The sequence below is a fragment of the Thunnus maccoyii genome, chromosome 21 (assembly GCF_910596095.1).
Source record: "Thunnus maccoyii chromosome 21, fThuMac1.1, whole genome shotgun sequence".
In the NCBI taxonomy this organism is placed as follows: Eukaryota; Metazoa; Chordata; class Actinopteri; order Scombriformes; family Scombridae; genus Thunnus; species Thunnus maccoyii.
The window spans coordinates 19,638,319-19,652,575 of NC_056553.1; the positions used below are offsets into that span (position 1 = coordinate 19,638,319).

General features: G+C 38.0%; 1 protein-coding gene across 2 annotated transcripts; it reads left to right on the top strand.

The window, feature by feature from the left end:
- On the top strand, positions 1-14,225 carry LOC121888610 (very-long-chain enoyl-CoA reductase). Of its 2 annotated transcripts, none has more exons than XM_042400230.1 (13): positions 1-2,026; positions 6,145-6,195; positions 6,337-6,388; positions 6,897-6,941; positions 10,183-10,286; positions 10,658-10,773; positions 11,303-11,408; positions 11,957-12,029; positions 12,121-12,164; positions 12,250-12,307; positions 12,579-12,667; positions 12,766-12,811; positions 12,911-14,225. In XM_042400230.1, the coding sequence occupies exons 1-13, from the start codon at positions 1,889-1,891 to the stop codon at positions 13,036-13,038; spliced, it is 1,050 nt and encodes a 349-aa protein (XP_042256164.1). In that variant the 5' UTR covers positions 1-1,888; the 3' UTR covers positions 13,039-14,225. The 2 variants fall into 2 exon arrangements, with proteins under 2 accessions (XP_042256164.1, XP_042256165.1); XM_042400231.1 differs by lacking the exon at positions 1-2,026 and adding an exon at positions 2,036-2,698.
- Positions 14,226-14,257: the final 32 nt, after the last annotated feature.

A 14,257-nucleotide genomic window follows, 5' to 3' on the forward strand; every position in this document is an offset into this window, starting at 1 on the left:
GTCAGCCGCTCTTTAACAGAGAAATGTCATGCCCCCACATATGACAACCCCCCGCCGCTCCAAAGCTGTCAACCTAGGGGAAACACTGCTTTCCCCTCTTACCAGCCCTGCAAGTGTCGCTGCTGAAGCATTTTAATCAGAATTTCAATAATGGATTTTTTCCAAATAACTGAGAAAAAATGTTTTATAAATGATACTGAGATTTGGTAATGGTTTATACCTCTTTTTATATATTTTGTTCTCCTATGTCTATTTCAAAGACATTGGTGTCATTTAAAAGGGTATAGTCAGAGTAAGAGTATACAGAGTCCACAGAGAGAAAGTTTCAAATCTCATGTGGATGCTGTCAGTAGGTTAGGTATTTTTAGATGGGGCTGCATAAAGAGAAGATTTTTGCATGTTTTGCATTTGTCTCTCTCACATAAAATATATCACAGTCTTATCTAACCATACCACTCTGGCATTAGCAGATGAGTCAGTTAACTGCTTATATTCATCTCTATATAGTAGACCAGTTAGTAAATAACAGACTGTACAAATGCTTCACCAGCATGTACAGTCTGTCTTCTTGCTGTCTGTCACTCTGTCTCATGCTTAACGGAATTCTGTTGGTGTATATTTTCCTGAGGCCTTTAGGGTCTGGTCCAGCTTTGTATGTACGAGCCCCCTTTCACCACAAATTGAATCCCCTCAGGCAGCACAATAGCAGCATGAATACATGCTCAACTTGATTTTCATTGTCTGAATCCACTTTTCAAGGGGACAAGTGGAGAAAAACACCGCTGAGCAAGCACATGTGCGAGACTAGAGGGCAAAGCAGGCTAAAAAGAAAACCTTGCCAGGCAGGCGAAGAAAACACAAAATGCAACTTGGAGAAATTTCTCACCAAGGCTGTGCATGACAGGGGAAATAACATTTTGTCTCCTACACTAAACAGCTTCAGTCATTCATAATTCAGACATGTATTTGTGTTTATCCATATCTTAAGTCTGAATGCATCTAATATAAAACCTAAAATAAAAAAACAGTGTGTGACTCAGTAACACTGGCAGTGTACACAAAATATGTTTAGACTCTAAAATGCTGTTTCACTGTAATAATCATCTTGAAATATATGGTTGGTGGCCCTGCAGTAAGTTTCAGATGTGCATAAAGATAATAAATCTGGTACAATTGTACAATACAGTACAACAGGCTATAGCACCTCTTCTTTTATTCCGTACAAGTGAAAAACTGAAAAAGCAATTGCTGCCTGATGCAAAAATATTTCATCAAGCAGCAATCTTAATAAGCTGCTCTCTTCATGGATATAAAGCACTTACTGCTACAGCATTCATTATAAAACCAGCTAAAAATACAGACCTACACAATAAATCAGTAAACAAAGTTATTTTTTGAGGAAAAAATAACAACCCTCTATACACGAGCACAGGTATATAACCAACATAGAGGGATATTGTTGGAAAGAATGTGATGTGGTGCATCCCGAGTTACATAAACACCAGCAGGCTTTGTCCCATTGCTCTCATATTTTACAAAGAGAGTCTATAAGAAACCATAAACAAGAAACTTGAAATATATGGATGTGCTAGAAAGACCTGCTTCATAAAAAGTGGTTCATGAACCACTGAGCACTGTGGCTGAAGAACACTGTTATAGAGTTCATGACACCAACCCCATGACCGCATTATTAAACTCTAATAGTCAGTTCATTAACATGAAATTTAAAGAGCACTTTTGCATGAACACCACTTACAGTTTAAACAATTTCTTATATTCTTTCATAAATGACATACTGTAACTTAACTTCAAGCGCCCTTAAATGAATTTATATCTTTAACTTTCATATGTGTGGAGTACAGTTTGACCCTAGTAGTTCAACCTCTACATGTGTGGGATATTTTGGTGCTCAGTCCAGCCTTGGTGGGTTCATCTTCTGCTGACACAACTAAGCACTGCAGCTGAAGGCGAAGGTGCTTCATGTCATAACACTTGCTGGCATTTGGTGGAATACATTACTAGAATGGTATTTTCTTATAGGTTTCATGTTTTATGTTTTAGTGTTTTTAGCCTTTTTCACAAGTGGAATTCAGTATATGTTATTGCTTTCTTTGTTGTTCCTGTTATTTGCTCCTGCAATGGCCCTGTTTCTCCAAAGCTTTTTATCATCTTGTTCAGTTTATTATCCTTGATATCCGCCTACATTCTTGTGTTGTTCAGCTGTCTCAATCTCAGGTGGGTATCTGCTTATTCGAGCCAAGCCAGGCTCTGCCAAGTGATTTCTCCAAAGATATTTTGGCAGAAAGGAGATAGAGGGGAAAGCAGGAAAGGAAAGCAGGAGGGAGACCATGTGCAGAGTTTCTGGAGTGCCTCTGGTGATACTGTGTCCCATCTCAGAGAGGAGAGATAGAGCGAGTGAGAGTGTGAATGTGTGTGTGTGTGTGTGTGTGTGTGTGAGAGAGAGAGAGAGAGAGAGAGTGAGAGCGAGAGAGAGAGAGAGAAAAGGAGGCTGGGAAAAATAAGGGGTCAGTCCAGGGTTTGTCCTCGAAAGGAGAGGAACTACTTCTGCATGTATGTGAGGAATGAGTGTGTGTGAGTGTGTTTGCTCAAACTGATGTTTAAGGTCATTTTTTCAGCTTGTACACAGAGGACATAATAATAATAGTCCACCACCATGAGCCGGACCACCTTCTTTGAGGTAAGTCGAAATGTACAGCATTAAGGTTGAGTGCCATAAAATGCATTAACTGAGACTTTTAATTTCCACTTTCTGATAAAGAATTGTAAGAAAGTAAACTTTTTTCATAAGGCCTCAGCTGAGCACGAGACTCTTTTTGAGAGATATTTAGAAGAGGTAAAGCAGAATTTGGGAAGTCACATTAATAATTTCTTCTTCTTCTTCATTGTTTTAATGATTTTGATTCTTCAAAAATATCTCCAGAAACTTAGCAAACACTGTGGCACCTGGCTTGGATGATCTGGATGATCTGTTTGGTTAAGCATGATAAACTATCACTTTAAAGTGTCACTCTGACATTAGAGTAATAATTTTGGTCAGCAGCCTTATGATGAGTTAGAGAGACACAATTATGGTTTTCTGAATTCCAAAAATACAGAAGAAGTTTAAAGTCTCAGGAGAGTTTATGAAGTCAAAGTTTCTGTGTCAGATTTAGAGTAAACAAGTCATGATTTTTCTCTTGGCTTCTAGTCTTGTCTCACAGGGCCTGATGAGCACTATTGAACAGGGTAGTAATTTGCTGTCAGCAGGCCTATGAACTTGTGCTGATTTACAACATGCTCTGGGAAGTGTGCCATGCTCTCAGTAGCTGTTACATAAAAGCTGTGAGCAAATTTAGCAAATATTTAGATGGTTCATGAGAAAGATACAAGTTTTTCAAGCCTGATGTCAAGGGGAATTTGTACTGCAAATTCTGTTACTATTATATTCACAATAAACAAAGTGAATTCTGACAAAAAACCTTAACTAACAATGTTGTACTTTAATCTAGCATTAAAGTTCATTATGAGCAAACTTCATCTGCTGATAAAAAGATTTTTTGTCGTTGTTAATGTACAAATGTACTACTTTAAAGGAATCACCATCATTATATTTGTACGGTAAATAAGCTAACACTAGCACCTGTTTAGCTTAGTTTAGCATAAAGGCTGGAAACAGCTAGCCTGGCTCTGTCGAAAGGTGGCAAAATTCCCCTACCAGCACCTCTGAAGCTCACTTATTAACAAGTTGTATCTTTGTTTACTTTGTACAAAAACTGAAGTGTAAAAACAGCAGTTATTTGCTAGCCTATTTCTTGGTCAGTTGCATTGACTTACTGCTTTACAGGTGCTGCTAGGCAGATTTTGCTACTTTCAGACAGAGCCAGGCTAGCCCCTGTTTTCCCTGTTTTTTCGCTAAGCTAAGCTAACTGGCTGATGGCTATAGCTTCATATTGAACAGACATGAAAGTGGTATTGATCTTCTCATCTAAATCTCTGTGAAAAAGTGTTTTCAGGTTTTTGAGACTTTTGAACAGGCAAAAATATATTGAGGGTTTAGCACCCTTCTTTGCACTTGAAAAAAGGTTTGAACAAAGAGTCAGGGAAAGCTGATCGAGGACTTCCTAAGAGTGTACTGAGACTGATGCTTGTGGAAAATTTAGGGCAGGCTGTCAACTGGCAGCATGCAAAGAGTCAGCTGAGTGCTTCATTGATTAGGCTACTTCCCTTGATTGAAAGAGAAATTCTGTCCAGTTTCAGTGACTGTGAAAGCAAGAGGAATAATGGTAAACGCTGGGCAGCCATATGCAGCTATTATCATGCTCAGCGTTTGAAGTAATGATCCTTCGGTTCAAGATTACCCACTACATTCATCAGCTTTCACATTAAGAGGAGCTATTATGGCTAAGAGACTTCTTCAGTTGTTATCCATTACAGTGCTTGGGTGACTAAAGGGAGATACAGTGAAAATTACAAACCAGATTACCTTTGATGTCAAACTCAAGAGTTTAAAAACACTGTGCATTCAAAGAGTGTTCATTTGAAAAACCACTTGAATTCCCCTCACATAAACCCTCACAAGCACGTACATGGCCTGTATGACCTGTGCTGTCAGCAGTGCCCCGTATCCCCATGAGGGGACAAAGGCGTCTGATAATAAGATTTACAAGGGCACAGCACAAACGAGTGCACACTGTTTCACTTCGCACAGCCCTAATGACACCCTTGATGCTCTTCGTGAACACGCAAATGCATCAGCATGTGCCCCTAGAATGCAGTTGGGAAGGTTAACAGATGGAAAGCAAAACAAACCATCTCCCAGGATGCCTTTTACTGAGCCGTCAGCATGTCCCGTGCTCAGATCCTGTACTGCATGAACACGCACTGAAAAAACACTGACAAGATTAAATACTAAGATTTTATATCAGGAATTGTAAAGTTTATTGCAGGGTATTTTTAGCTAAAATCTCACTACAATAGCAGATTTTGATGGTTTCAGGAAATTCAGGTAAACTCAGGTAATTTTGCCTTCAGGCGAATGTCATTAAGACATTTGTTTGACAAAAAGAAGACAATTAACTCTTTTTTTGTTCAATTACAATCTCTTAACAAAGGTTCCACTGCCAAAAAGAGAAATACTGACTTTAGGAAGATAAGATAATTTGACGTAAATACCATCAGGCTAAAAAGTCTGGAAAAAAGATTAAATGACTTACCAACCTTGTGTTTTTTGCAGTACAAACAGCAGATGGTATATGTGTAGAGTTCTCTCTCTCTCTCTCTCTCATTCTCATTCTCTCTTTCTCGACTGTGCACTCAGCAAATCTTTAGGTATCCATTAGCAGGTTATTACACTGTCCAGTAAGGGAACCAATTTAGCTGGGACAGCTCTGCTGAGCAGCACAGTTTCAGGGCAAATTGTGGGCCGCCACCCACCATCCTCCTCGCATATGCTGTACATCACTACTGACATGGTCTAATTAAGATGAAAAAGACGTGCGCAAGAGACCAGCAGGACAACACGCTCGCTTTTTTTCTCCCAGCCTCATTATTCAGATTGAGAGTAACTGTACTCGATCAGGAAAACTGGACACACTTGGAGTGTCGGCTGTGTTTTATTTTCATTGGTATATTTCTGGTTGGATCAAAAAAACTAATCTTATTTCTCTGAGGATTATTTTGTCGGACAAGGTTGTCATGCAGGCATCAATTTTCTTTCCAGTTGTCCATATTTTATTCAAAGGGGCTGCGATTCGATTTTATGTCTTTAAAATTGAGACCACATTTCCTATAAGCCTCTTGCTTGCTCTTGCAACAGGGATAAGAACCAGAAAAGAAGTATTTAAACACTATTAGACAGTTTATGCTTTTTCAACTTTACAGCCTTTAACATTCTTCCAGTCATGTGATAATGGATTAGCTCAACCTTTAAAACTTATTCTTAGATTGATGCAAGAGTAGGTCCGGCTTTTACTGCCTGTGGTTTGCACAGTAGTAGCCACCATCAAATTTACCACATCCTGAATTTGCAGTGAATACGAGGCATGAATTAACTGCAGTCTTGGAAATATGTGTAAAATTCACTAGCTGGGTTTTGTGTATCATTTTTGGCAAACACACATACTGTACATCTTATGTTTTCTGCAGGTGGAGATTCTGGATGCCAAGACAAGGGAGCAGCTTTGTTTTTTAGATAAGGTATATGCTCACATATTGTTAGTGGTTTAAATGAATCCTTTGTGCCAAAAAGAGAGCAATACAAGACTATTTAACACATGAAACGCTGTCAACCTGTCAACTGTCACTGATAATACATCAAGGTTTCATATTTCCATTCAGGTGGACCCTTACTCAACTATAGGAGACATCAAGAATCTTTTTCACAAATCATGTGAGTATTATTACAATGTGCAATGGTTTTGTGTTGGCCTTTATTTTTTATCATGATCTCTGATAGCAAAATAAAAATGTATAACATTCTTGTATAAAACTGCAGGTTCATTGAATTTAGCTCTAATAATATATTTTTGTGCTGTTATTTTTCTTTTATTGCACTTTGACTGTGAAATAAAACTCAAAGTTATATGGTTCTCAGATAGAAATGATGATTAATACACTAATAAGTGAATAATCTCACAGTGCATCATATTGCATCCCTTCCTCAGAGAGATGTGAAATGTTACCAAATGTTTCCCAAGCCTGAGGCTGTCAGCATCTATCAGAGCAGCAGAGCTCAACGTTATTCCATTGTGATCAATTATTATTGGGCCTGAGGCCAAAATCTGTGCAATGCCATCTCTGCCCAACCCTGTGTATGTGTGTGTGTGTGTGTGTGTGTGTGTGTGTGTGTGTGTGTGTGTGTGTGTGTGTGTGTGTGTGTGTGTGTTTGATCTGCTCAGATCCTCACTGGTATCCAGCAAGGCAGGCACTGAAGCTCGATCCCAGTAAGTAGTCATGTTGTGATTATTAACATTATGAGTATGTGTTAGTGTTTCATAAACAACAGTGAAGCTGTGTTAGGAAATGTGGTTTCTGTGGGTGGTAACTGTTTATTGTTTAAAATGTGGACTTCATTACCCACAAATTACTATGAGGTAATGTCTGTAAACTACAGACTGTGTTCTTATGTTCACCAACTATCCCAGCTGTCTCATCTACTGGAAATGTGATGCTGTTCTGTGCTGCAGTCTCATAATGTGATTTGGCTAAGTAGGGATGCATATTTAGCATCATAATTCCAAGAGCTTGTCTATATTCTATGGTGTTAAAATTCATCTATTGAGAAATATCCATCCAGACACTTTTGTTTTGTCATCTGGTGCAATTTGTGATGTGACCTTGATGTTGAGACACGTCCAGTTTCCAACTATCAAATTTATGCTGGTGCTGGTGGCCCGGGAACTGCTTGAAGGAGGAGGACTGCACAAAGATCTGCTCGTTTCATCAACCTCTTCTTTATTCAAAAAGCATTTTTTTCCACATTGTATACATTTTCAAGTTAAATAATTACAGCTCAACTTAGCTTGTAAGGAAACATCTCAAGTCTAGCTCTCCATTCAGTCCATGTGGCGATAGTGTGTTTAATTTATGTATTCAAGGAACTTCACAATTTAAAAGCAATAGATCCAGATTGCCACCTCACCTATTGCAATCACTTTTGAAGCGTAGACTAGAAATTGTGTGGCTGTGTTCTAGAAAATGTTTTGCTACAGGAAAATTTAGATCATGTCTCCTAATAGCGCTTTTGTGTACTCAAATCAGAATTTTCAATTGTCTCTTCGTCTTCCCCACACACATCAAGCCACATGGGCATTTCAGCAACAACCCCACTGGTGGCACAAGTAATGCATCCCTTTACATTAAAGGTCTGTCCTGAACGGGGATGCCTGAACTCTTTAGTGCAGGTTGTGTTATTGCAATGAGTGCATGAATAACAAGGAGAATTCAGGTTTTCATGGACTTTGGGATGGCTTCTCAAATCAGAAGGGACTAGAATGTCTTCAAAACTCTTGTCTCTCTTGTATGCAGACCAGCTTAGTTCACCAGTGCAGCATCTCAAACAGTCCATGTCCATAATGTGAAGTATATCATTTAAAGGTGCAGTGTGTAGGATTTAGTGGCATCTAGTGGTGAGGTTGCAGATTGCAACCAACTGAATACCCCTTCCTCTCCCCTTCCACTTCCAAGCGTGTAGGGAACCTACAGTGGGCGCAACACTCAGGAAAAACGCATAAGACCCTCTCTAGAGCCAGTATTTGGTTTGTCTGTTCTGGGCTACTGTAGAAACATGGCAGTGCAACATGGTGGACCCACTCCCTATGTGATATAAAGGGCTCATTCTAAGTTAATGAAAACACAACGATTCTTAGTTTCAGGTGACTATACACTAATTAAAACATACTTATGAATATTATATTTCATTTCTGCTAAGTCTGTTCTGCTAGATGCCACTAAATTCTACACACTGCACCTTTAAAAGATATGCATGTCGAGCAAAGCTACTGAAATAACTGAAAAATGAGGCAGGTGCATTTAGAGTGCAGTTAACTCAGGCTTATTGTTTTCACAGGGCTTATACTGAAACCTATTATGTCTGCTTATATCTGATATATTATATCTGCTAGGCAGTTATACATTACTTCATGCACCTGCAGCCTTGTGGCATTTGTGTCAGGTGGAACATGGAACTGAGTGCTGAGGCACTTAATCTCAAAGGCTTCTCCTTGATCCACTGTAGCTTGGATTGAACCTCTCTGCCAAATGAATAAATGTAAATGAAAATGCATTTTGTAAAACCTAGATGTAATAAATGGGGGAATGAAATGGGGGATTTTGAAATAAAATCACAGCCATTACACAGTGCGATCCAGAATGTTAAATAACATTTGCAATAACCTTCCCTCTGGAGGTGAATGAAAGACATAAAGAGTCTGCCACATCTTTACAAAGCCACCATCACCATGGAAACCCTTGTCTTTTTTGTCTTTTTGTCTCTTTCTTTCTTTTCACCATAAAAGCTAGATTGTCTAATGTGCACTATTTTTCCATTCATTTTAGCAAAAAAAAACAAACAAACAGCAAAAACAGCAAAGGCAAATACAGTACATACAGTATAAAGTATTATAGTATTATGATGTTGTTGATGAAGCTGTTTTGAATGGACTGCGGACTGTCTGGTTACTAAAAAGCACAAATTAGAGATTTGGTTAAAAGCCATCTGGGCCAGTTCCCCTTGAGGTTATTCTAAAAATGTCATCCAATTAGTACAGCATATTATCTGTGGCTGTGCCCCCATGAGTTTTCAGGTAGGGAGAACGTGTGTGGAAAGACTGATCAGACATGCATCAGAAGTGCCACAAAGCGTCTTTACAATGCTTGCATAGGTTACTCATAATCATATGACTATTATTGCCAACTGACTTCCTCCAACTCAATGAAGAAAAATCAGAAATATTTTTATTCGGGTCATTAGACACATCATATTTCAGTGACATGTCTTAACCTAGCGCTTTCTGTTAAGCCTAATGCCAGAAATTTAGGAGTCATCTTTGATTCCAATTTAACTTTCGATCATCATGTTAATAAGGTAGTTCAGTCCTGTTTTTATCTACTGCGAATGGTTTCAAAAATCAGATCAGTTCTATCATTCTCTGACTTGGAGAAAGTTATTCATACATTACTTTCTCAAGAATTGATTATTGTAATTCACTCTTTACCTGCCTGAACAATAAAGTGCACTCACGCCTTCAAGTTATACACAATGCTGCAGCCAGATTGTTAACTGGATCAAACAAAAGAGATCACATGACCCCCATTTTAGCCTCTTTGCATTGGCTTTCAGTTAATATCAGGATTGATTTTACAGTTTTACTCATTACTTTTAAGGCACTACATGGTCTAGCTTACATCTGTCAACTTTTGTGCCCCTTCACGCAACCTCAGATCTCACAGCAAAACTTTGCTAACAGTACCCTGACCCAGACTTAAGAATAAAGGGCCCCGAAACCCTGCAGCAGTCTTCCTGTTGAAATTCATCTTGGAACCTCAAAAGGTTGTTTCTCAGTTCTAGGAAGCGTGCTTATTCAGTGGCATGATGTTTCCAGAGGATAGAAGAATTATTTTATACTACAATTTGAGATTAAGTTAAATTTGCACATATAAAATATTTTTTTCCTTCTTTTTCAGAGGGGAAATCACTCAGAGACAATGAAATCTTACAGAGTCTACCTGTCGGGACCACTGCCACCATGTACTTCAGAGATCTTGGTCCACAGTTAGGTTGGACTATGGTAAGAAGGAGGGCACAATCAGAGATTAGTGATGTGCAAATACTGTCATATATTCGAGGCAGCTGAAAAAAATTGTGTCTGGAACATGAAATTAATGTAAACTGATGTAATTTTAGTACATAATTAGTACTTAATGTTGGGATATCTGGCTGAACCCTTGTTTGGGATGGAAAGCAAAGGATCCAAAATTAGTTTAAAAATATTTCCCTTTTTTGCTTTTTACGTTTACTTATAACTATATGGTATACATTTTTTCCTGTGTAGTTTGCATATCACCTTTTTACATTGTTTTTGTTTTTTTTGTTTTGTTTTTTTAAACAGAGCAATAGATGAGGTGTTACAGGTTGTTTTTTTTTTTCTTTTTTTTGCAGGTGTTTCTGGCAGAGTACATTGGGCCTCTTCTTACCTACCTCCTGTTTTATTTCCGGGTTCCGTACATTTATTCACACATATATGCCTTTACCTCCAGTCCCCATCCTGTTGTAACGTAAGTGGGAAAAAGAAACCTCGACAACAGCACAGGCTGTGGTTTTAAACCTACATTCAGACTTGTTATAATACATTTACTGCCATGAGTTTGATTAATTTTCTCCAAAAGTAACCAAGTTTAAAGTCTGCCTTTGTGAAGTGTGAAGTTAACATTCAGTGTAAGTCTGAAATCAGTGTTGATCTGGTCATTGGTTATATATTATAGTGTCACACAGGATAGCTGGGCCCAGCAGTAGGTGGACATTAAATGGTCATTCCCTTCCACCAAATAAATTACATAAAGTTAAAATGCTATGTATTAAAATTAATACATGGAAGGTACCATATTCACAGTAAATTTCACTTTCTTTGCTGCTTTGGTCCACAGGAATCATTAAAGTTTCATCTTTTCTCATCTCAAATTTACAATCTGCTACAAAAATAGTGCAATAAAGTTCATACTGGAACAAGAGCATATTCAACTCAGTCATTTCTTTATATGTATTTGTACTTGTAACCTCATCCCTGCTCTCCTCTCTGTCTCTCAGACTAGCCTGTGCCTGTCACACCTTCCACTACATGAAGAGGTTGATAGAGACTATCTTTGTGCATCGTTTCGCCCACGGGACCATGCCTCTCAGGACAATAGTCAGGGTGAGGATATGACTGCCCTTGAAAAGAAGAGCCTCTGAATATACTCACCTCTTTTAAAATATGTCTTCTTTTCATTGTCCCATGCCAGCTGCTGTGGTTCTGAATTTCGCCTAAGAACTGGGAAAAGATTTCTAATACAGACAGTTTCCAGAACAGTGTCTAGATGAGGAGAAGCAGCTATTCTATTGCGTGTATTTAAGTAGTTTAATAATATACATTCCATCAGTAAATGTTACAGTAAATGTTAAAAGGACAATCAGACCTTGAACACCTTTCCTTGCATGTTCTGCCTCCCTAATTACAGAGTAATTTAATATCCAGACAAATGTTAGGTTTATTATACCATCAGTGATGAGACAGCTGTCCTATAAGATACTGATGAACCTCCAGAGTTCACAGTTATGAGCACCACTTTGAAGTAAAAAATCAATTTATTTATTTTTTTATATTTTAATCAACAGGATTATTGTACAAAACGTAATGAACAGTTTTGTTTTGTTTTTATTTTCACATATTCATACATCTTTATTGTTTTTGTCCCCTCTCAGAATTGTGCCTATTATTGGAGTTTCTCAGCTTGGTTGGCCTACTACATCAACCACCCTCTTTATACACCTCCATGTAAGTACACACACCACACACACACATACACACAATCTCATTTCTCTCTATTTCCTGTAGCTTATCAAGGCTAGACTATCTCTCTTCACAGCATATGGAGAACTGCAAGTGAACTATGCATTAGTCTTGTTTGTGGTACGTATACTGATATATACTCAGGTCTGATATTAATTCAGTGTACATATAGTATTGCATATGACAGGGTGTGTATCTGCTCTAGATATGTGAACTGGGCAACTTCTCCATTCACTTGACTCTGAACAATCTCAGAGGAGAAGGTGAGTTGTTGAGCTTTATTATGTTTACTTCCAGAATATAGCACAACATATATTTGTTTAAACATAGAAGAAGCTAAAGGAGGACTACACTCAGTTTTGACTGAGATTGTCCACAGTTCACATGCTCTAAGTCGATCATTTGGTGCTCCATAATACCACTGTGATCCAAATTGAAAGCATACATGTCATATTTTCATCACCACAAGAAATACTAAATGTTATATCACCTAAATAAACTACTTTTTCTACCGTTCTCACCACTGTTCCTCAGGATCCAGGGGCAGAAAGTTCCCTATGCCAACTAAGAACCCCTTCACATGGCTATTTTTATTTGTATCCTGTCCAAATTACACATATGAGGTAATACAGAATATTTATACTAATTCATCACGGCAATAAATATCGCCCATGCTTGTATGTTTACCTCTTTGTCCTCCTGCATATTTGATATATATTAGGTTGGAGCTTGGGTGAGCTTTTCCATCATGACCCAGTGTCTGCCAGGTGTGCACATTATCTTTTCTTCACATGAATCCACTTAGTGTATCAATAATTTTCTACCAAAATCTGTATGGTCCAATGTTTGTACGTTTTGTCTTCCAGTGGCCTTGTACACATTATTGGGGTTCATTCAGATGACCATCTGGGCCAAAGGGAAGCACAGAACCTACAGCAGGGAGTTCAAGGACTATCCCAGCCTCCGGATGGCTATAATACCGTTGATTCTCTGATTGCTGTTGAAACATGGACTATTGCAGCATATACAGGTGTATATTCACCCCAGATGAGTGTTTTTCACAACAAAGAGGTTTTCAGCACTATGCAAGGTTCCTTACTATCGATGAATGGACGGAAAGGGGTGGAAATGGAAGCAATAATTTCATGGCAATATACTGTAGCACTTAAAAAAATGCTGGGAACATTTTAATAGTCTTTTAAGTTTCAACACTGGGTTTAAGTTTCTTCCTTGGAGTTTGATTTGGCTTTTTTATATGAACTTATTAATAATATTATAAATCTTCATTGCTGTCATATTCACATTGGTTATACATAATCATTGGATTTATTGGTATTTGGCTCCTTCAGGATGGCATGTCAGCATTTTAGCAACACTTATTTAAACCAGTGAGAAGTGGTCAATGCAAATTGGCTTATTAGTTGTGTTACTTCCTTTGATGATTAATGCTTCTAGCACTAATTAAGTTTTCAGGTTAAGTGAAAGGAATAAAACATACTCATCATAATTAAGTGCCTGTGGAAGCAAACCAACAAGCTCAAATTTAAAATGTCATGGCATCCATTTAAGAGTGCAACATCACTTTTATGTAAGCTCTCAGGATGAATGCTGATCAAAGCAGACATTTAATTATACTAATACTAAGGTTCTCCACTGTATATCTTAGATTGTTTTCTTCAAAGAAGAGGAAAGAATACTGTAGAAATGTGACTTCTGGCATTAACATGCAGAGGGCTACTGCAGTGGTTCTCTAACCTTTACTGTCTAATCTCAGGTTTTGTTAAAACTGTTTTCTATAAAAGTGAATGTAAGTAATCTCAAGTCAGACAATGTGTCTTAAGGAAAAGTGTAACTTTATTTGACATGATGCTCCTCTCAGAAACATCACTTTTATGACATTTTGTCATCTTCCTCTAATGACACCAGGTGGTGGTGGAATACAGTACAGACAGTTTAACAAAGTCGCACACATGATGAAGCGCAAAGGTCGAACACATTAGTTGCAAAAAAAAAATTTTTACATTGTATCGAAATGAATTTCATAGCAGCAAGAGGATTTTGTAACAATTATTAACTGTATTGCACTGGCGGATTTTTTTTTTTTTTTTGCAGATTGCCAACATCTTGGTAAAAAATGTGATGCTTCAATTACTGCTGCATCAATAAAGTGCTAAAACTATGCTTGTCAGAGTGCTTATTTCTCATATCTAAAG